The 23,075-nt window shown below is 43.6% G+C and overlaps 1 protein-coding gene across 1 annotated transcript in view; it reads left to right on the forward strand.

Annotated features, from left to right (window-relative positions):
• The window catches only part of wdr7 (WD repeat domain 7), a gene marked incomplete at its 3' end in the record, with an annotated part of 118,771 nt that overhangs the window by 90,914 nt on the left and 4,782 nt on the right, over positions 1-23,075 (forward strand). Inside the window, exons 16-18 of the mRNA XM_084159364.1 lie at positions 39-332; positions 421-617; positions 8,434-8,525. Coding sequence (XP_084015490.1) covers positions 39-332; positions 421-617; positions 8,434-8,525 — 583 coding nt within the window. The remainder of the gene's footprint in view (positions 1-38; positions 333-420; positions 618-8,433; positions 8,526-23,075) is intronic.

Genomic DNA, 23,075 nt, shown 5'->3' on the forward strand with positions numbered 1-23,075 from the left:
TTATTACTGATTGGTGGCCATTTTGTCATGTCCAACAGGTGAAGGAGACAGTGAAGGAGACCATTAAGGAGCACCTCCTGGATGAAGATGAGGAGGAAGAGGAGGAGATGAGGAGACGGGAGGAGAAGTCTAAGTCTCTGTCTCTGTTGGAGTATAACCTGACCATGGACACTGCCAAACTGTTCATGTCCTGTCTCCACGCCTGGGGCCTCAACGGACCGCTGGACGAGGTGTGTCTGAGCCGACTGGGCATGCTCAAACCCCACTGCCCCATCTCCTTCGGCCTCATCTCCCGCGGAGGTCACATGTCTCTCATGCTGCCCACCTTCAAGGTAAAGATTTTTACTATTTAAGATTTTCCAAATTATATTAGCTGATAGGGTTTTTGGAATTGATTTCTAACTCCTCCGTACCAATTAGGAGTCCCTGCTGCGGCAGATGGCCCTGGTCACGGGCAGGAAGTTGTCCCTGTCAGAGATGGTGGGTAAAGGGACGTACGGAGTGTCCCGGGCCGTGACCACCCAGCACCTGCTCTCTGTCATCTCATTGGCTAACACCCTGATGGGCATGACCAACGCAACCTTCGTGGGAGAACACATGAAGAAGGCACCCGTCAGGTACAAGGGCGATATTTCTTAAAGCGGCAATCAGCAGTAGAAACAATAACAAAGCACACTCCCCGCCCCTGTTTCGGTTAACAGCTGAGGGATGGGGCTGGAGAAATGTAACCACTCTCAAATTCATAGACAGAGCAATGGATGCAAGGACTGACCATCCATGATATCTAAATGATAGTTGTAACCATGTTTTGATGCTGGAGTGTTTGTTTACATTTACTTTGTTTACAAACATTGGAGTAAAATGCTTCTATTTTGGGTTCTGACGGGGTACGACAGTTGAACTAAGGTCATCAGGCATTTAGAAGTTATATTCTTCAAGAATCAATGGGTACATATCATGAATTTATAAGTCCAAAAATTGATGTAGCAATTGCTGATTGCCCCTTTAAAATATGTGTCAACACAGGTACGCGCTCACACACACACACACACACACACACACACGCACACAGGCACACACACACACACACACACACACACACACACAGGCACATACCACATCACCGATTCCACTACAGCAGAACAAATCAAAAAAGTACTACTACTACTGTGTAACACATTACAGATTCCACCAGCAAGACAAAACCAAACGCAACATTAGAACCCTGCTCAACGTGTATGTATGTAGGTATCCATTATCCAATATTAATAAGGATGCAGTGTAGCTTTGAATGATGGGTAGATCCACAGTCTTAGACCTGTGGGCCTGTCCCCAGTCTGCAATATCTCCAGGCCCCATGTCCGCTGTGGGCCTGTCCCCAGTCTGCAATATCTCCAGGCCCCATGTCCGCTGTGGGCCTGTCCCCAGTCTGCAATATCTCCAGGCCCCATGTCCGCTGTGGGCCTGTCCCCAGTCTGCAATATCTCCAGGCCCCATGTCCGCTGTGGGCCTGTCCCCAGTCTGCAATATCTCCAGGCCCCATGTCCGCTGTGGGCCTGTCCCCAGTCTGCAATATCTCCAGGCCCCATGTCCGCTGTGGGCCTGTCCCCAGTCTGCAATATCTCCAGGCCCCATGTCCGCTGTGGGCCTGTCCCCAGTCTGCAATATCTCCAGGCCCCATGTCCGCTGTGGGCCTGTCCCCAGTCTGCAATATCTCCAGGCCCCATGTCCGCTGTGGGCCTGTCCCCAGTCTGCAATATCTCCAGGCCCCATGTCCGCTGTGGGCCCCACTCTGTAATACCCATGTCCGCTGTGGCCCCTGGCCCGGTGTGGCGTTGCTGGAACTGGGGATGATTGCCTGGTTAGTATTGAGATGTTGTTCGGCCTTAGTTTGTACACAGAGCAGAGAGCAGAGACAGGGGAGGAGGTGGACTGGTTGTTAGAACTTCCTCCGCTTGGTCTCGTAGGGAGCTGAATGATTTAACAACATGCTGTTGCTGAAACGCTAGATACAGGATGACAATTTCATGAAGTCTATCGACAGCCGGCCCGGTGCCTCTTGATGTGTTTTGTATTGTTTTCGTACATAAAACAGGGGAGCAGGCGAACGGACAGACATGGTCCATAGAAAAGAAGGGAGGACAGATGGACGGACAGACTTCCTCTCATCTAGTCTTCTAGCCATATAGATGCTCCAAGCCAGTCCTCAATATTTCAAAACTTTGTCTTTTTCATGTGACCATCTTAGATTTATGACAGTGTTCTAGAATATATTTCTTCCTGGCTAGTTTAAAATAAAGAAGAATGTCCAGAAACAATGCATTACCATTAACCCCCAGTTTAGGCCTAATTCATGTAAAAGAGAAGCTTTTAGAACAACACTCTGACATGTGTTACTTCAAATGAATGAACTCTCGTTGTGCATCAGCAGGCCTAGTACACATCATATCTCAGTAGACCTAGTACACATAATATCTCAGTAGACCTAGTACACATCATATCTCAGTAGACCTAGTACACATCATATCTCAGTAGACCTAGTACACATCATATCTCAGTAGACCTAGTACACATCATATCTCAGTAGACCTAGTACACATCATATCTCAGTAGACCTAGTACACATCATATCTCAGTAGACCTAGTACACATCATATCTCAGTAGACCTAGTACACATCATATCTCAGTAGACCTAGTACACATCATATCTCAGTAGACCTAGTACACATACTATCTCAGTACGCCTAGTACACATATCTCAGTACGCCTAGTACACATAATATCTCAGTAGACCTAGTACACATAATATCTCAGTAGACCTAGTACACATAATATCTCAGTAGACCTAGTACACATCATATCTCAGTAGACCTAGTACACATCATATCTCAGTAGACCTAGTACACATCATATCTCAGTAGACCTAGTACACATCATATCTCAGTAGACCTAGTACACATCATATCTCAGTAGACCTAGTAAACATCATATCTCAGTAGACCTAGTACACATAATATCTCAGTAGACCTAGTACACATAATATCTCAGTAGACCTAGTACACATAATATCTCAGTAGACCTAGTACACATAATATCTCAGTAGACCTAGTACACATCATATCTCAGTAGACCTAGTACACATCATATCTCAGTAGACCTAGTACACATCATATCTCAGTAGACCTAGTACACATCATATCTCAGTAGACCTAGTACACATCATATCTCAGTAGACCTAGTACACATAATATCTCAGTATGCCTAGTACACATCAAATCTCAGTAGACCTAGTACACATCATATCTCAGTAGACCTAGTACACATCATATCTCAGTAGACCTAGTACACATCATATCTCAGTACGCCTAGTACACATAATATCTCAGTAGACCTAGTACACATAATATCTCAGTAGACCTAGTACACATAATATCTCAGTACGCCTAGTACACATAATATCTCAGTACGCCTAGTACACATAATATCTCAGTAGACCTAGTACACATCATATCTCAGTAGACCTAGTACACATCATATCTCAGTAGACCTAGTACACATCATATCTCAGTACGCCTAGTACACATAATATCTCAGTAGACCTAGTACACATAATATCTCAGTAGACCTAGTACACATAATATCTCAGTACGCCTAGTACACATAATATCTCAGTACGCCTAGTACACATAATATCTCAGTAGACCTAGTACACATAATATCTCAGTAGACCTAGTACACATAATATCTCAGTAGACCTAGTACACATAATATCTCAGTAGACCTAGTACACATACTATCTCAGTACGCCTAGTACACATAATATCTCAGTACGCCTAGTACACATATCTCAGTACGCCTAGTACACATAATATCTCAGTACGCCTAGTACACATAATATCTCAGTACGCCTAGTACACATAATATCTCAGTAGACCTAGTACACATAATATCTCAGTACGCCTAGTACACATAATATCTCAGTAGACCTAGTACACATAATATCTCAGTACGCCTAGTACACATAATATCTCAGTAGACCTAGTACACATACTATCTCAGTACGCCTAGTACACATAATATCTCAGTAGACCTAGTACACATAATATCTCAGTATGCCTAGTACACATCATATCTCAGTAGACCTAGTACACATAATATCTCAGTAGACCTAGTACACATAATATCTCAGTACGCCTAGTACACATAATATCTCAGTACGCCTAGTACACACAATATCTCAGTAGACCTAGTACACATATCGCAGTACGCCTAGTACACATAATATCTCAGTAGACCTAGTACACATAATATCTCAGTAGACCTAGTACACATAATATCTCAGTACGCCTAGTACACATAATATCTCAGTAGACCTAGTACACATAATATCTCAGTAGACCTAGTACACATAATATCTCAGTATGCCTAGTACACATAATATCTCAGTATGCCTAGTACACATAATATCTCAGTACGCCTAGTACACATAATATCTCAGTATGCCTAGTACACATCAAATCTCAGTAGACCTAGTACACATCATATCTCAGTAGACCTAGTACACATCATATCTCAGTAGACCTAGTACACATCATATCTCAGTACGCCTAGTACACATAATATCTCAGTAGACCTAGTACACATAATATCTCAGTAGACCTAGTACACATAATATCTCAGTACGCCTAGTACACATAATATCTCAGTACGCCTAGTACACATAATATCTCAGGACACATCAGTAGATGGTACTGGTATGTGGTCCTCGGTAGCTCAGCTGGTAGAGCACGGCGCTTGTAACGCCAAGGTAGTGGGTTCGATCCCCGCGACCACCCATGCACAAAAAATTTATGCACGCATGACTGTAAGTCGCTTTGGATAAAAGCGTCTGCTAAATGGCATATTATATTATTATTATTATTATCAAATCTCAGTAGCCACCTGGGGGACCGTGGAGGTACTGCAGTATCCATATGTATGTGTACTTATTTTTATAATTTGTATGAATATTACTAACAACAACAGATGAATCCCCTAAAGTTGATGTCTGCGCCCCCTCTGAAGTCTAATCCGTTTAAGCTAGAGATATCTGTTTTCTGCATTGGATTGGATCTGAAGTCTAATCCGTTTAAGCTAGAGATATCTGTTTTCTGCATTGGATGCGTCTCAATCCACCGCATCCGCCGATGTGGCACTTCAGCATCTGCGGTGAAAAGTTGACGGAGCTAGAGCGGCGTTTGTCAGACCATGAGACAGCCCGAAAATCGTTTTTCTCTCAAAAATCGTATCTTAGTAGAGGCCTGGTACACAACAGTTTGGGCTAGACGCTGTTGTGACCGCTCTGTGGAAAAGTGAGACTCTCACGAACACGTACATGTCGATTGTTTTTCTGTAATCCTGATCTTTCTTATAGATCTCAGATGTAGCACAGACACTTCAGAGCAAATATCCTTTAGATTTTCTTGGTGGGGGACTGTCTGTTGTTCTGTGTAGTGAATCTGTTATCCAATGCGCTTGTATGGGCTAATAGCAGTAATGCCCAAATGTTTTTTATACTTCTTACAATTCCAAATCAAATAGCTAAATGACCATTGGTATGACCTTCTTAAAACAATTCCATATAGCTTAGTAGAACCCCCCCCCCCCCCCCCGGTTTACACAGTTCTTAGACTCTTATGGGATGAACACATTTTGGAATAAGTTTAGAGGGTGTAATACAATACGATGTAATATTATTAATCTGTAAATGTATGTTTATAACCCTGGGCGACATGGACCTGGGAGGCTCACGGGAGGGGGGGGGAGAGGAGAACCCCTGGCCTAAACAACAACAGTAATTGTGTAAAGACGGGGATGGAGGGCTGTGTTCCAAACAACTACTAGTGTCCTTGCTCTAGTTCCTTAACCTCACAGCTAGGAGAGCTAACAACAAATCCCCTTCTAGTTGGAGACTCTGGTTTGAGAAGTGTGTGGCCACTTGGAAACACCAGTTACACCTCTCACTTTACATTTTTGTTGTTGTCCTAATGTTGCACCTACCCCAAATTTTCTAAGAATATTCTTATCATGTTACTGAATGTTTCCAGAGTATTTTCAGTATTCGTTATCAACAAATGCGGGCGGAAAAGTACAGTAAATGTAAAATGCACATAAAATCAACGGTGTAATGCTTGGATTCAGTGTTGTCGGGTGAACTGTCCTCACCTTTTAGACTAAGAATTTTCCCATAATCTGTTCAATTGTAATTGCTACCTTAGTTATGTATATGCTTTCCATATTGGCCAATCCCCAGGAATCTACGGGGTTAACAGCTCAGCTTTGTATGCACTTTCCACCCTACTAGTTGTGTGTGTGTGTTTCCTGTATCAGGTGTTTACACTGGGTAAGATGCTCTGTGTTAAAGAGGAGTGCATTTCCCAGGCTGCGTCCCAAATGGCACCCTATTCCCTACGTAGTACACTTCTTTTGACCAGAGTCCTATGGGCCCTGGTCAAAAGTAGTGCACTAAATAGGGAATAGGGTGCCATTTAGGATACATGCCCGTGTCTGTCTGGCCTGGCCTGGCCTTTGTGTGATAAACAGTGGATGGGTCCTTAATGAAATCAATGATCTGTTAGAAGTATTGTGCAGCTCGCTCCTAGCGAAGCGTTGTACAAGCCTACTGGAACAATATGCCCTGATCACGCTAAAGGGTCCCTATCCTGTTTCTATCCAGACTCCAAGTAGCTGAAGAAATGTGTCCGTGCCGTGATGAATAGGAAGTCCGCCTCAGGTTGGTCATATAGACTTCCATTGGCTGTTTACTACAGGCATCTAACCTCGGAGGCTTAAGGAAAAGAGTCAACTGGGATCAAACTAAAAGGTCATAAAATAGATCCATTAAATAAAGCGATCAGATTCTAAACAAAAAATACGTACTTCAGTATTGACGGTGCAGTTCTCTGTGATAGGATATTGTTGACAGTTTCACTGTCATGATACTTTATAGGGACCCACAGTGGACATCTCATTGCTGGACCTAACTGGGGTAGGGAGGACTGAAAGAAGATTCACATCAACATCACCACTCTCTTTCTACAGACTTCTCTCTCTGGAGGTCTGTGACATTTAGTAAAGGCTACAGACTTCTCTCTCTGGAGGTCTGTGACATTTAGTAAAGGCTACAGACTGCTCTCTCTGGAGGTCTGTGACATTTAGTAAAGGCTACAGACTTCTCTCTCTGGAGGTCTGTGACATTTAGTAAAGGCTACAGACTTCTCTCTCTGGAGGTCTGTGACATTTAGTAAAGGCCACAGACTTCTCTCTCTGGAGGTCTGTGACATTTAGTAAAGGCCACAGACTTCTCTCTCTGGAGGTCTGTGACATTTAGTAAAGGCTACAGACTTCTCTCTCTGGAGGTCTGTAAGATTTAGTAAAGGCCACAGACTTCTCTCTCTGGAGGTCTGTAAGATTTAGTAAAGGTCACAGACTTCTCTCTCTGGAGGTCTGTAAGATTTAGTAAAGGCCACAGACTTCTCTCTCTGGAGGTCTGTAAGATTTAGTAAAGGTCACAGACTTCTCTCTCTGGAGGTCTGTGACATTTAGTAAAGGCTACAGACTTGTCTCTCTGGAGGTCTGTAAGATTTAGTAAAGGTCACAGACTTCTCTCTCTGGAGGTCTGTGACATTTAGTAAAGGCTACAGACTTGTCTCTCTGGCTAAACTTCTCTCTCACTAACTTTACTTTGTCTTCACTCTCCTGAGAGAGCAACTAGTTTGTCAGATAAAATGTTAGAACTTTTCCCTCCAGATCAGGATTTTGTAACATCCAAGGGTCACAGGCAGCCTATTAGTGTTAGATCCCGGTACAGCACATGTGGTCAACTTTTAGCTTCAGCTAACGAGAGAGAACCGTTCTACTGTTCATTCCCTTCATTAGTCCCAATGCAACAGGGTGCAGTCAGCAAAATGGAACACTTAGTGTAAGGAGCTGTAAAGATCCCAGTGGAGGTCTGAGCAACCTGTTAATACAGCCTCTGATAATACGTGTTACTGTGTATTTGGCCCAGGTGATTTAGTCAGGACGGGATGAAACCCTGGTGGGAGGAGCGCTGCAGTTGGGGGAGAGCTACAGGTGTTATAGGCAGTAATGATGAGGCTCCTTCCTTTAACATTGTGGGCTGAGAAAAAAAGCCTTGGGCCTTTCAACAACTAGATAGAACAGAACAGGCCACATCTGAACCTTTAGTTACCCTGAATGAAAATGGGAATTGAGGATGTTTTGTATAGTGATGATTTGTTGTTCATAACCTCTCTCTCTGTTTACACACACATACACACACACACGGCCCCACTACTAAGCTTGTTGTTTCAACACGGCACATGGACACAACATTTCAAGCTTCTCTGTCTGCTAAATATTTGATGGTGTCTTTGTGTTGTTCTGTTCTCCAGGCCTCCTAGACCCGGGACCCCTGAGACGCCCAAAAAGACTGCAGCACCGCCCCAGGTCTCCAGCCCGGCTGTGCAGGGACAGATCAAACAAGGTAACTTTAAAATGCAGTTTACCCTCGGGTCAGCGCTAGGAGAACCACTGATGTACAGGGCAGTACCCTCGGGTCAGCGCTAGGAGAACCACTGATGTACAGGGCAGTACCCTCGGGTCAGCGCTAGGAGAACCACTGATGTACAGGGCAGTACCCTCGGGTCAGCGCTAGGAGAACCACTGATGTACAGGGCAGTACCCTCGGGTCAGCGCTAGGAGAACCACTGATGTACAGGGCAGTACCCTCGGGTCAGCGCTAGGAGAACCACTGATGTACAGGGCAGTACCCTCGGGTCAGCGCTAGGAGAACCACTGATGTACAGGGCAGTACCCTCGGGTCAGCGCTAGGAGAACCACTGATGTACAGGGCAGTACCCTCGGGTCAGCGCTAGGAGAACCACTGATGTACAGGGCAGTACCCTCGGGTCAGCGCTAGGAGAACCACTGATGTACAGGGCAGTACCCTCGGGTCAGCGCTAGGAGAACCACTGATGTACAGGGCAGTACCCTCGGGTCAGCGCTAGGAGAACCACTGATGTACAGGGCAGGCAGCAGGCGATGTGAACCTCAGAGATCTAGGAGAAGCCTCCTCCTGGGCCGTCAATCTTAGTGTGAGTCCCTAATGCACCATATTCCCTATATAGTGCTCTACTCTGGTCAAAAGTAGTGTACTATATAGGCAACAGGTATGGACTCTGGTCAAAAGTAGTGTACTATATAGGGAACAGGTATGGACTCTGGTCAAAAGTAGTGTACTATATAGGGAATAGGTATGGACTCTGGTCAAAAGTAGTGCACTATGTAGGGAATATAATGTCATTTGAGACACATCCCTGGAGTACCTCAGATAGTCATTCCCCACAGGAGTAAACTAAGGGGCCACAGACAGTCTACAATGTAGTACATTTACAGTGCAGCTAACCTGTTCTACCGCGTTGGGGTCAATTCAGGAAGTAAACTGACATTTCTATTCAATCATTGATAAAAATGCCATCTACTTTCAATGATTTCTCAAAAACTGAAAAGGATAATAAGCAAATTATGTTAAGTTGTGCATTTTTGAATTTAAAACACTTCCTGAATTTACTGACTTCAATTCGAGTTGACTCCAACCCTGGTGTTTGAGCCCGACTTCAACTGTACCTAGCCTTGAGCTAGGTGATCCATGTCAGCTTGGGTGGTGTGCCCATGTATGGAATAATATTGGGTGGTGTGCCCATGTATGGAATAATATTGGGTGGTGTGCCCATGTCAGCTTGGGTGGTGTGCCCATGTCAGTTTGGGTGGTGTGCCCATGTCAGTTTGGGTGGTGTGCCCATGTATGGAATAATATTGGGTGGTGTGCCCATGTATGGAATAATATTGGGTGGTGTGCCCATGTCAGCTTGGGTGGTGTGCCCATGTCAGTTTGGGTGGTGTGCCCATGTATGGAATAATATTGGGTGGTGTGCCCATGTATGGAATAATATTGGGTGGTGTGCCCATGTCAGCTTGGGTGGTGTGCCCATGTATGGAATAATATTGGGTGGTGTGCCCATGTCAGCTTGGGTGGTGTGCCCATGTCAGTTTGGGTGGTGTGCCCATGTCAGCTTGGGTGGTGTGCCCATGTATGGAATAATATTGGGTGGTGTGCCCATGTCAGCTTGGGTGGTGTGCCCATGTCAGCTTGGGTGGTGTGCCCATGTCAGCTTGGGTGGTGTGCCCATGTCAGCTTGGGTGGTGTGCCCATGTCAGCTTGGGTGGTGATCCATGTCAGCTTGGGTGGTGTGCCCATGTCAGCTTGGGTGGTGTGCCCATGTATGGAATAATATTGTGCCCCATGACTATGGATCAGTCAATGTCTTAATAGCATAAATTAAACACATTTGATACTCCCAATTAATAAAAAAGGAAGATAAACCAAAAATAAAATTATTTGCTCTTTAATAGCATGTACATATTTTCATATTACATATCTATCTATTTCTTATTAATTTTTTTATATTTTTTTTACATGCAGAGGGCAGATTGAACCTTTATGTAAAGATGCACTATGCAGAAATCGCTCCGCCATTTCCTGGTTGCTAAAAATCTAATAGTTCGCCTAATTTCAGTTAATGTGACACGCAACTATAGTGTAGAGAATCATTGTACCATCTAAACCGCTGTGAAATATATTTTCCATAACCAAAAATATTGCGTTCTCAGCTGTTTGAAGCAGGTGGACAAAACCGAAAGTAAAAGACGCAAAAGCTAAACTTAAGAATGGGAAGCATAGAAATAGTGCACATAGAACAGATCTACCGCTTCTTAGACCTGCTTTCAATGACAATGACAGATCTATAACACACATTTCTATGTGAATATGGTCGGGTCGCCCAGAAAGCTACATACTGCAGCTTTAATTGTGGGAACTTAGTAGTCTGTGTGGCGATTGGTCAACATATGGACTAATCATGGCCCTGCTACACAGGTATTTGTTGTTGTATTATAATAAGGTTTATTGCATATGTATGAACAACATTCTTAACTAACGACGATCCCGCTAACCTCCAACTGTGTTACGGGGGGGGGGATCTGTCAACGCACGCACGCACACCCATACGCACACAAATGTACATGCATGCATACTGGTCTCCATGCAGATGGCACAAAGGCCAGTTGAACAAACACACACACACACACACACACACACACACACACACACACACACACACACACACACGTGCCCACCATTAGTTCTCGGAGCCCTGGGGCCATTGTCACACCATATTCTAATTGAGAGGAAGTAGTGTAGTGACCTGCTAAATCGCTGTGTCATCCTCACATTGTTCAGACACTCTGGCCATAAGGACCCTCCCGCTCATTCATATGCTAATAGTTTCAGCCCTTTTTCCCCCCTCTAAACCATTGAGTAACTGTGCAGCACTTCACGATGTAATAATGTGTGAGTTAAGACGCTGACGTGTCAATCCAAAGACCACTTGTGTATATTTTACTGGCTGCACCGTATGTTATTTTTAGTACTGTATTGATATTGATTACTGCATTGTTGAGTTTAGAGCTTGCAAGAAAGGCATTTCACTGTACTTGTGTGCGCGTGACATTTTAAAACTTCAAACTTGAAATTGCTTAACAAAACAAACAGAATAAAAAATATAGACAATACAAAAATGTAATGTATATATATTTTTTGCACAAGGGCCGTTTCGTTTTATTACACAGAATCAGAGGATATTTCTTTATTTGCGGCTGTCTCCGATACAATGCCTATCATACGTTTTCACCCCTGTTGGATTTCTTCACATTTTATTGTTACAAAGTGGGATTAAAATGTTTTATTTTTAGTGAAATTATTTTCATGATCTACACAAAATACTCTTTAATGAAAAAAATAAAAATAAAATAAGATTCATGAAAAATAAAACACTAATTTACCTTGATTAGATAAGTGTTCAACCACTTGTGTCAATACATGTTAGAATCACCTTTGGCAGCGATTACAGCTGTGAGTCTTTCTGGGTAAGTCTCCTAGATAGCCCTGTACTGTATGGCTGCCGTTTTGCAAGCTCCGACCCGACTTTGCTATTTTGTGATTATTTTGTCGTTCATTTTTACTCTGTTTTCACGAAATGAATCCGCTATTATTTCTTACAACCGAAAAGAACTCTTGAACATCAGATCAGCAGTTACTTACCCCAATTCCAGCTTCTACTTCGACTCTCTCTCTTTGTAATTCCAACCCAATTTTCGAGCTACACAAGAGGAAACGCCGGCGTCACAGAGGCAAGAGAGTGGGCATCCTGGTGAGTTTAAGGCGAAGGGAAAACCAGCCACCTCTTCCCACCATTCTACTGGCTAATGTACCGTCACTTGATAATACGATGGATGACCTCCGATGGCAGATTTGCTACCAACGGGACTCTCGGAAACTGCAATATTTTTTGCTTTTCAGAAAAATGTCTCTTGGACATTTCCCTCTATCATTTAAGTCATTATTGTGGAGTCACTACAATGTTTGGATCCATCCTCAGTTTTCTACCATCACAGCCATTGAAGCTGTTTTAAAATCACCAATGTCCTCATGGTGACATCCCTGAGCAGTTTCCTTCCTGTCCTGCAGCTCAGTTCAGAAGGACGACTGCATCTTTGATGTGTCTGGGTGGTTTAATACATAATCCACAGCATAATTATTAACTTGACCATGCTTAAAGAGAGATTCAATGTCTGATTTGTTATTGTTACCCATCTACCAATCACAGCCCTTCTTATGAGGCTTTAGAAAAACGTCCTGGTCTTTGTAGTTGAATCTGTGCTTGAAATTCAACACTTGACAGAGAAACCTTACAGATGTTGAATGTATGGGGGACAGAGGAAGGAGTAGTCTAGTCATGTCAACCCCTATTATTTCACACAGAGTGAATCCATGTAACTTGTGTTTTTTGTTAAGCCAAATGTTACTCCTGAACTAATTTAGTCCTGCCTTAACAAAGGGTCGTGAATCATTATGCAACGACTATATTTTAGTTATTTAATTGTTATTAATTTGTACAAATGTTTAGATTTTTTTTTTATTCACTTTGACATGATGTAGTATTTTGTGTAGATCAATGACACACAAAAAAAAATCACAATTAAATCTATTTCAATCCCACTTTGTAACACAACATAATGTGAAAACATTCAAGGGGGGTGAATACTAATGATATCCACTGTATATAGTGCGTATTGATTCTCAATGGTTCTTTTTGGTTTGAGGAGATAATGAAAGTTACACAAAGCGTGGAGATGTTTTTTTTTTTTTTCCTTCTCTCGTTTCCTGCTCTATTGATCTGAATGGGGTTGGGAAAAATGTTCCACGGTTGTATTATTAAGTGTTCTGTAATGGAGTCGTTCTTTAACTCTGGTGCCAAGATAAAGGCTTGGACTGCATCCCAAATGGTACCCTTTTACACCCTATAAATATATATAAATATATATATAAATACAAAATTAGAGCACTATAAAGGGAAAAAGGGTGCCATTTGGTGTTTTGAACAGCATGGTGAGCGCCGTATCAGCAACTTCTTGTTAAAAGAGAGGGATTTGGAGAAACAAATGCTTTCTCAGGCTGTCACACGGCCATTAAGGAACACGAAGGGCTTAGAGAGAGAGAGAGAGAGCTGGAGAATCACTAATCACTACACGCTCTTCTCCTCTCCTCTGCTACTGAACGAAGGAGAGCGAGACCTGGAGAATCACTAATCACTACTCTCGTCTTTTATTTTTGGGAACTGCAGTTGGACTGGAGAAAGACCTTTTAAAGGCTTTGTTCTATCAAAACTGCTATGCTGCTTTATAGGACTTAGTCTTAAACAGCTTTATTCGCTCACTGCAACAAAAAAAGAACATTGTTTTAATTACATTAATCCATATATGCGTTGTTGCATTATTGTGTGTTTGACTTTATCCTGAAAACCCAGGTACCTGGTTTGATTAAAAGGGGGGGCCTTGAAATGAGATCTAAATACGCGCTCATCTTTACAGCTAACCCAGTAGGTAAAACTGGTTGAAGTCAACCAGTTTTGACCAACTGAGAAGGTATTTTCATATTAAAGTACATTTAAGACAATTTGTATTATTAATATGATAATACGTTATCAGTCATGATATGCCATCTTGGTAAATTACTTCCATAATTGACTTTGACAATCTTAAATCTTTGGTCTCCATGGCAATGGCACATGGTCATTTTTTCCCTGTATTATATGTTGGTAAAATGTTTCCCCCTGCTGCTCTGACACTGACAGTCTACCAGCCTCTCCCTCTCCTCCTCTCCCTCTCCTCTCCTCCTTTTTCCCCCTCTCCTCTCCTCCTCGTGTCATTCACTGTCTGCATGGCTTGAGCTTTCTCTGTCCCTGGCGGTGCCTGCTCACCAAAGGCCCTCACCTCTCTCTGGGCCCCAGCCCTCACCTCTCTCTGGCCCCCAGCCCTCACCTCTCTCTGGGCCCCAGCCCTCACCTCTCTCTGCCACCCCAGCCCTCACCTCTCTCTGCCCCCCCAGCCCTCACCTCTCTCTGCCCCCCCAGCCCTCACCTCTCTCTGGCCCCCAGCCCTCACCTCTCTCTGCCCCCCCAGCCCTCACCTCTCTCTGCCCCCCCAGCCCTCACCTCTCTCTGCCCCCCCCAGCCCTCACATCTCTCTGGCCCCCAGCCCTCACCTCTCTCTGGCCCCCAGCCCTCACCTCTCTCTGGCCCCCAGCCCTCACCTCTCTCTGCCCCCCCCAGCCCTCACCTCTCTCTGGCCCCCAGCCCTCACCTCTCTCTGGCCCCCAGCCCTCACCTCTCTCTGCCCCCCCAGCCCTCACCTCTCTCTGGCCCCCAGCCCTCACCTCTCTCTGCCCCCCCCAGCCCTCACCTCTCTCTGGGCCCCCAGCCCTCACCTATCTCTGCCCCCCCCAGCCCTCACCTCTCTCTGGGCCCCAGCCCTCACCTCTCTCTGGCCCCCAGCCCTCACCTCTCTCTGCCCCCCCAGCCCTCACCTCTCTCTGCCCCCCCCAGCCCTCACCTCTCTCTGGCCCCCAGCCCTCACCTCTCTCTGGCCCCCAGCCCTCACCTCTCTCTGCCCCCCCCAGCCCTCACCTCTCTCTGCCCCCCCAGCCCACACCTCTCTCTAGCACTCACCTTTCTCCACTCTACTCCACTCTAGGGAGAGTTCAGTGGGGACACCATGACATGTTTGTGCCACCACCACTCATCTTCCTAGATGACATAACATAACCTAAACCCATCCTCCTCCTCCTAACTCGCCGGTTGAAAACAAAACACTTTTTATTTTATTTTTTTAACTCTCCCACCTTGAGTATATATGACAAACCAAATGTATTTTGTAAACGCCTCTCTTCTGTTTCTCATCTGATGTACTGTATAGTTTCTCTGGTCTCTCAATGTGGGGATTTAAAATGTTACAACATATATTTATATATACATATATAGTTGTTTTTGTCACAACAAGTAATGTATTATGTTTTGTAAAAAACTTAAAATAAAAATTATATATATATAATACAGTGCCTTCGGAAAGTGTTCAGACCCCTTGACTTTTTGTTACGTTACAGCCTCATTCTGAAATGGATGAAATAAATAAAAAATCTTCAGCAATCTACACATAATACCCCATAATGACAAAGCGAAAACAGTTTTTTCTTTATTTTAGCAAATGTATATATATAAAAAAAAAAAAACATACCTTATTTACATAAGTATTCAGACCCTTTGCTATGAAACTCGAAATTGAGCTCAGGTGCATCCTGTTTCCATTGATCATCCTTGAGATGTTTCTACAACTTGATTGGAGTCCACCTGTGGTAAATTCAATAGATTGGACATGATTTGGAAAGGCACACACCTGTCTATATAAAGGCCCACAGTTGACAGTGCATGTCAGAGCAAAAACCAAGCCATGAGGTCGAAGGAATTGTCCGTAGAGCTCCGAGACAGGATTGTGTCGAGGCACAGATCTGTGGAAAGGTACCAAAAAATGTCTGTACCATTGAAGGTCCCCAAGAACACAGTGGCCTCCATCATTCTTAAATGGAAGAAGTTTGGAACCACCAAGACTCTTCCTAAAGCTGGCTGCCTGGCCAAACTGAGCAATCGGGAGGAACCCGATGGTCACCCTGACAGAGCTCCAGAGTTTCTCTGTGGAGATGGGAGAACCTTCCAGAAGGACAACCATCTCTGCAGCACTCCACCAATCAGGCCTTTATGGTAGAGTGGCCAGACGGAAGCCACTCCTCAGTAAAAGGCACATGACAGCCCGCTTGGAGTTTGCCAAAAGGCACCTAAAGGACTCTCAGACCATGAGAAACAAGATTCTCTGGTCTGATGAAACCAAGATTGAACTCTTTGGCGTGAATGCCAAGCGTCACATCTGGAGGAAACCTGGCACCATCCCTACGGTGAAGCATGGTGGTGGCAGCATCATGCTGTGGGGATGTTTTTCAGTGGCAGGGACTGGGAGACTAGTCAGGATCGAGGCAAAGATGAACAGAGCAAAGTACAGAGAGATCCTTGATGAAAACCTGCTCCAGAGCGCTCAGGACCTCGGACTGGGGCGAAGGTTCACCTTCCAACAGGACAATGACCCTAATCACACAGCCAAGACAATGCAGGAGTGGCTCCCCATCCAACCTGCTCCCCATCCAACCTGACAGAGCTTGAGAGGATCTGCAGAGAAGAATGGGAGAAACTCCCCAAATACAGGTGTGCCAAGCTTGTGGAGTCATACCCAAGAAGACTCGAGACTGTAATCGCTGCCAAAGGTGCTTCAACAAAGTACTGAGTAAAGGGTCTGAATACTTACGTAAATTTGATTTTCGTTTTTTTTATTTGTAATACATTTGCAAACATTTCTAAAAACCTGTTTTTGCTTCGTCATTATGGGTATTGTGTGTAGATTGATGAGGGAAAAAAAAACTATTTAATACATTTTAGAATAAGGCTGTAACGTAACAATGTGGAAAAAGTCAAAGGGCCTGAATACTTACCGAAGGCGCTAAATATATATTAATCTGGCATTTGTTTTATAAACCACAACATTCATAAGATAAAAAAAATCATTACGTTTGGGCTGAAATAAATTAAAAGGAAATTAAAAAGGTTTCAAATGCTCAAACCTAGCTCTCTAATAATTTAAACTACAATGAAATCACAGCAACACAATGTTTTTGTTGTTGATATTTACATCAATGTCCTAGAAAAGCTTCTGAAACCTTCTAATCCCTAACCAAACTGTCTGTGGATTCTCTAGTCGCCTCATCTCTCTTTTACCTAACTGCTGTTTCTGAAAACTCTGGAGTCCATGATTTCTTTTTCTTTTTTCCTCTTGACTGATCTTTCCTTTCCTCTGCAAGCCGCTGCTGTTGCTGCTACCACCAGTACTACCACTCCTGCCACTGGGGCTTTTCCCCCAGGTCCCGCTGCTTTCCATTGTCCCTCAGTCAACGAAGGTACTACCAACCCCTAACAACATCGCCCTAACAACATCGCCCTGACAACATCGCCCTGACAACATCACCCTCTAACTTATATACTCTCGCTCTATCTGTCTCTGTCTCTCTCTCTCTCTCTCTCTCTCTGTCTCTCTCTCTCTCTCTCTCTCTGTCTCTCTCTCTGTCTCTCTCTCTCTCTCTCTGTCTCTCTCTCTCTCTCGCTCGCTCTCTGTCTGTTTCTCTCTCTCTGTCTCTCTCTCTGTCTCTGTCTCTGTCTCTCTCTCTCTCTCTCTCTGTCTCTCTCTGTCTGTCTGTTTCTCTCTCTCTGTCTCTCTCTCTGTCTGTTTCTCTCTCTCTCTCTCTCTCTCTCTCTCGCTCGCTCGCTCTCTGTCTGTTTCTCTCTCTGTCTCTCTCTCTGTCTCTGTCTCTGTCTCTCTCTCTCGCTCGCTCTCTGTCTCTCTCTGTCTGTCTGTTTCTCTCTCTCTGTCTCGCTCTCTGTCTCTCTCTCTGTCTGTTTCTCTCTCTCTCTCTCTCTCTCTCTCTCTCTCGCTCGCTCTCTGTCTGTTTCTCTCTCTCTGTCTCTCTCTCTCTCTGTCTCTGTCTCTCTCTCTCGCTCGCTCTCTGTCTCTCTCTGTCTGTCTGTCTGTTTCTCTCTCTCTGTCTCTCTCTCTGTTTCTCTCTCTCTGTCTCTCTCTCTCTGTCTCTCTCTCTCGCTCGCTCTCTGTCTCTCTCTGTCTGTCTGTCTGTTTCTCTCTCTGTCTGTTTCTCTCTCTCTCTCTCTCTGTCTGTTTCTCTCTCTGCTCATCTGCCATGCGCTCCTCTTACCCTTAGTCCAAATAGTGCCTCGGTCGTGTGTTGTTCTCTCTGTCTGTTCTGGTCCGTGTCTTTTTGTCCTGGTGATTGTCCAAGTCTGTCAGTCTTTCCTTACAGGAGCTTTATTCACAAAGTGTCTTGAGTTTTTTTTCCTTTTAAATCATACTGAATAAGCTAACATGGATGCTTTGTGAATACGGTTCCAGATGTCACTATGTATGTTCTGTTTATGTGTGTTCTCTCTGCGTGCTCTTTCCACTTGGGAGAGAGCACTACCAGAAAACACAACCAACACCTCCAGCTGGTTGGCTTTTTTTCTCTCTTTTATGCAGTGCAGAATGTCAATTTAGATTTTCCAGCTGGATTCATAGTAGCATTTTGCTGTTTGTATTTTTTTTTTTAAATGATCTAAACAATTTCGATTTTTTATTTTTTTATAGGAAAACTAAAATGTGTTTTTTTTTTTGCTACCAAAGTAGTAGTTTTTCGCTTTCTCCTTTTGATCACAAGAGAAAATAGATTTTCAAGTTAATTTAATAGATTCACAGAAACGTACACTTTCAGGATAAATAACATTTAAAAAATGATTTTCTCAATATCGAATCTAATAGGCAAGCATGTTCACTGATATTTGCTGTGCAACAGATTGTTGTGTTCGTCTCCTCCTTAGTGGCCTTTATTCTTCTCCAATGCTATATTGGCAAATTATAAACCAGGTGGTTCGAGCCCTGAATGCTGATTGGCTGACAGCCGTGGTATATCAGACTGTATACCATGGGTATGACAAAACATGTATTTTGACTGCTTTAATTACATTGGTAACCAGTTAATAATAGCAATAAGGCACCTCGGGGGTTTGTGGTATATGACCAATATACCATGGCTAAGGGCTGTATCCTCGGGGGTTTGTGGTATATGACCAATATACCATGGCTAAGGGCTGTATCCTCGGGGGTTTGTGGTATATGACCAATATACCACGGCTAAGGGCTGTATCCTCGGGGGTTTGTGGTATATGACCAATATACCACGGTTAAGGGCTGTATCCTCGGGGGTTTGTGGTATATGGCCAATATACCACGGCTAAGGGCTGTATCCTCGGGGGTTTGTGCTATATGACCAATATACCACGGCTAAGGGCTGTATCCTCGGGGGTTTGTGGTATATGACCAATATACCACGGCTAAGGGCTGTATCCAGGCGCTCCGCGTTGCGTCGTGCTTAAGAAGAGCCTTTAGCCGTGGTATATTGGCCATAGTCCCGTGTAGCTCAGTTGGTAGAGCATGGCGCTTGCAACGCCAGGGTTGTGGGTTCAATTCCCACGGGGGGCCAGTATGAAAAATGTATGCACTCACTAACTGTAAGTCGCTCTGGATAAGAGCGTCTGCTAAAATGACCCCAAAAAAATCTATATATATCTATACCACACCCCCTCGGGCCTTATTGCTTAATTATAAAATAATTGTTTGTTGCAACTTTTAATTATTTTACAACGCTGTTGTTTAATTAAATAATAAATTATTAATTTTACAAAGCTAGTGACACGTTTTTTTTTTAATTTATAGATGTTATTGACATTTTGTTGAATTCTATAGTGAGTAAATACAGTGCCTTCAGAAAGTATTCATACCCCTTGACTTATTCCACATGTTGTTGTTGTTGTTACAGCCTGGATTCAACATGGATTAAAAAACAAACAAACGTTTTACCCATCTACACACAACACCCCATAATGACAATGAAAACATGTTTTTCGAAATATCAAATTTACATACAGTGCCAGTCAAAAGTTTGGACACACCTACTCATTTAAGGGTTTTTCTTTAATTTTACTATTTTCTACATTGTAGAATAATAGTGAAGACATCAAAACTATGAAATAACACACATGGAATCATGTAGTAACCAAAAAAGTGTTAAACAAATCAAAATATATTTTACATTTGAGATTCTTCGAAGTAGTACCCTTTTCCTTGATGACAGCTTTGCACACTCTTGGCATTCTCTCAACAAGCTTCATGAGGTAGTCGCCTGGAATGCATTTCAATTAACAGTTGTGCCTTGTGAAAAGTTCATTTGTGGAAGTGCAGTCGCAAAAACCATCAAGTGCTATGATGAAACTGGCTCTCATGAGGACCGCCACAGGAAAGGAAGACCCAGAGTTACCTCTGCTGCAGAGGATACGTTTATTAGAGTTACCAGCCTCAGAAATCGGCAATTAACTGCACCTCAGTTTGCAGCCCAAATAAATGCTTCACAGAGTTCAAGTAACAGACATCTCAACATCAACTGTTCAGAGGAGACTGCGTGAATCAGGCCTTCATGGTCGATTTACTGCAAAGAAACCACTACTAAAGGACACCAATAAGAAGAAGAGACTTGCTTGGGCCAAGAAACACGATCAAATGGACATTAAACCGGTGGAAATGTGTCCTTTGGTCTGATGAGTCCAAATTTGAGATTTTTAGTTCCAACCGCCTTGTCTTTTTGAGACGCGGTGTGGGTGAATGGATAATCTCCGCATGTGTAGTTCCCACCGTGAAGAATGGAGGAGGAGGAGTTATGGTGTGGGGGTGCTTTGCTTGTGACACTGTCTGTGATTTATTTAGAACTCAAGGCACACTTAACCAGCATGGCTACCACAGCATTCTGCAGCGATACGCCATCCCATCTGGTTTGCGCTTAGTGGGACTATCATTAGTGTTTCAACAGGACAAGAAGGAGAGTGATGGAGTGCTGCATCATTTGACCTGGCCTCCACAATCCCCCGACCTCAACCCAATTGAGATGGTTTGGGATGAGTTGGACCACAGAGTGAAGGAAAAGCAGCCAACAAGTGCTCCGCATATGTGGGAACTCCTTCAAGACTATTGGAAAAGCATTCGAGATGACTACCTCATGAAGCTGGTTGAGAGAATGCCAAGAGTGTGCAAAGCTGTCATCAAGGCAAAGGGTGGCTACTTTGAAGAATCTCAAATATATTTTGATTTGTTTAACACTTTTTTGGTTACTACATGTTTCCAAATGGGTTATTTCATAGTTTTGATGTCTTCACTATTATTCTACAATGTAGAAAATAGTAAAAATAAAGAAAAACCCTTGAATGAGTAGGTGTGTCCAAACTTTTGACTGGTGCTCTAAGTATTCACACCCCTGAGTCAATACTTTGTAGAAGCACCTTTGGCGGCGATTACATCTTTGAGTCATCTTGGTTATATTTGTATCAGCTTTGCACATCTGGATTTAGGGATTTTCTCCCATTCGTCCCTGCAGGTTTTCTCAAGCTCTGTTAAGTTAGATGGGGAGTGGCGGTGAACAGCAATATTCAGGTATTTCCGCAGATTTTTCAGTCTGGGCTTTGGCTGGGCCACTCAAGGACTTTCACATTCTTGTTCTGAAGCCATTTTAGCGTTGCCTTTGCTGTATGCTTGGGGTCATTGTTCTGTTGGAACGTAAATCTTCACCCCAGTCTAAAGTCGTTAGCACTCTGACGCAGGTTCTCAAGGATTTGTCTGTATTTGGCTCCATTCATTGTTCCCTGTATCCTTACCAGTCTCCCAGTCCCTGCCTCTGAAACGCATCCCCATAGCATTATGCTGCCACCACCATGCTTCACACTAGAGATGGTGCTAGACGGGTGATGAGCTGTGCCTGGTTTTCTCCAGACATAGCGCTTTGCATTCAGGCCAAAGAGTTCCGTTTTTGTCTCATCAGACCACAGAATCTTTTGCCTTATGCTCTCAGAGTCTTTCACGTGCCTTTTTGCCAACTCCAGGCGTGCTGTCATATGCCTTTTTCTCAGGATTGGCTTCCGTCTGGCCACTCTCCCATAAAGCCCTGATTGGTGAAGCACTGTAGAGACTGTTGTACTTCTGGCAGGTTCTCCCATCTCAGCCAAGGAACTCTGTAGTTCTGTCAGAGTGGTCATTGGGTTCATGGTCACCTCCCCGACCAAGGTCCTTCTTGCCCGGTTGCTCAGTTTGGTTCGGATGGCCGGCTCTAGGCAGAGTCTGGGTAGTTCCGTATTATTTCCCGATGATGGCGACCTCTGACCTCTCTTGGAAACTTTCAACACTCTAGAAATAGTTTTATACCCGTCCCCAGATACATGCCTCATCACAATTCTATATCGGAGATCTACGGACAGTTCCTTGGACTTCATGGTATAGTTTCTGCGCTGAAATGCTCTGACAACTGTGGGACCTTATATAGACAGGTGTGTTGCTTTCTAAATCATGTCCAAACCATTAAATTGGCCACAGGTGGACTCCAATCAAGTTGTAAGGATGATCAAAGGAAATTTGGATGCACCTGAGCTCAATTTGGAGCGTCATAATAAAGGGATGCGAATAGTTAAGTAAGTTAGATATTTCTGTATTTCATTTTCAATACATTTGCTAACATTTCTAAAAACATGTTTTCACTTTGTCATTATGGGATAGTGTGTGTAGCTGGGTGAGAAACATATATTTAATCCAGGCTGTAGCACAACAAAATGTGGAATAAGTCAAGGGGTATGAATACTTTCTGAAGGCCCTGTAAATACTATATTATTGGCATTATGCATAAAAGAACCAACCTCAAATGAAGGTAAGTACTTACTGTATGGGGCAGCTATTGGATACCACCATTCGATGTTCATATACAAATACATTTTGTATGCTATGCATCCCCAAATGAGGCAGCATTTAATCCCAAACCATATATTGTTTCGATATATGTGAATAAGACACATCCCCATTGGTTGATGTTCGATATTAAATACTCTCTTCCGCATCCTCATATGTT

This window comes from Coregonus lavaretus (assembly GCF_964263955.1).
Source record: "Coregonus lavaretus genome assembly, chromosome: 4".
NCBI lineage: Eukaryota > Metazoa > Chordata > Actinopteri > Salmoniformes > Salmonidae > Coregonus > Coregonus lavaretus.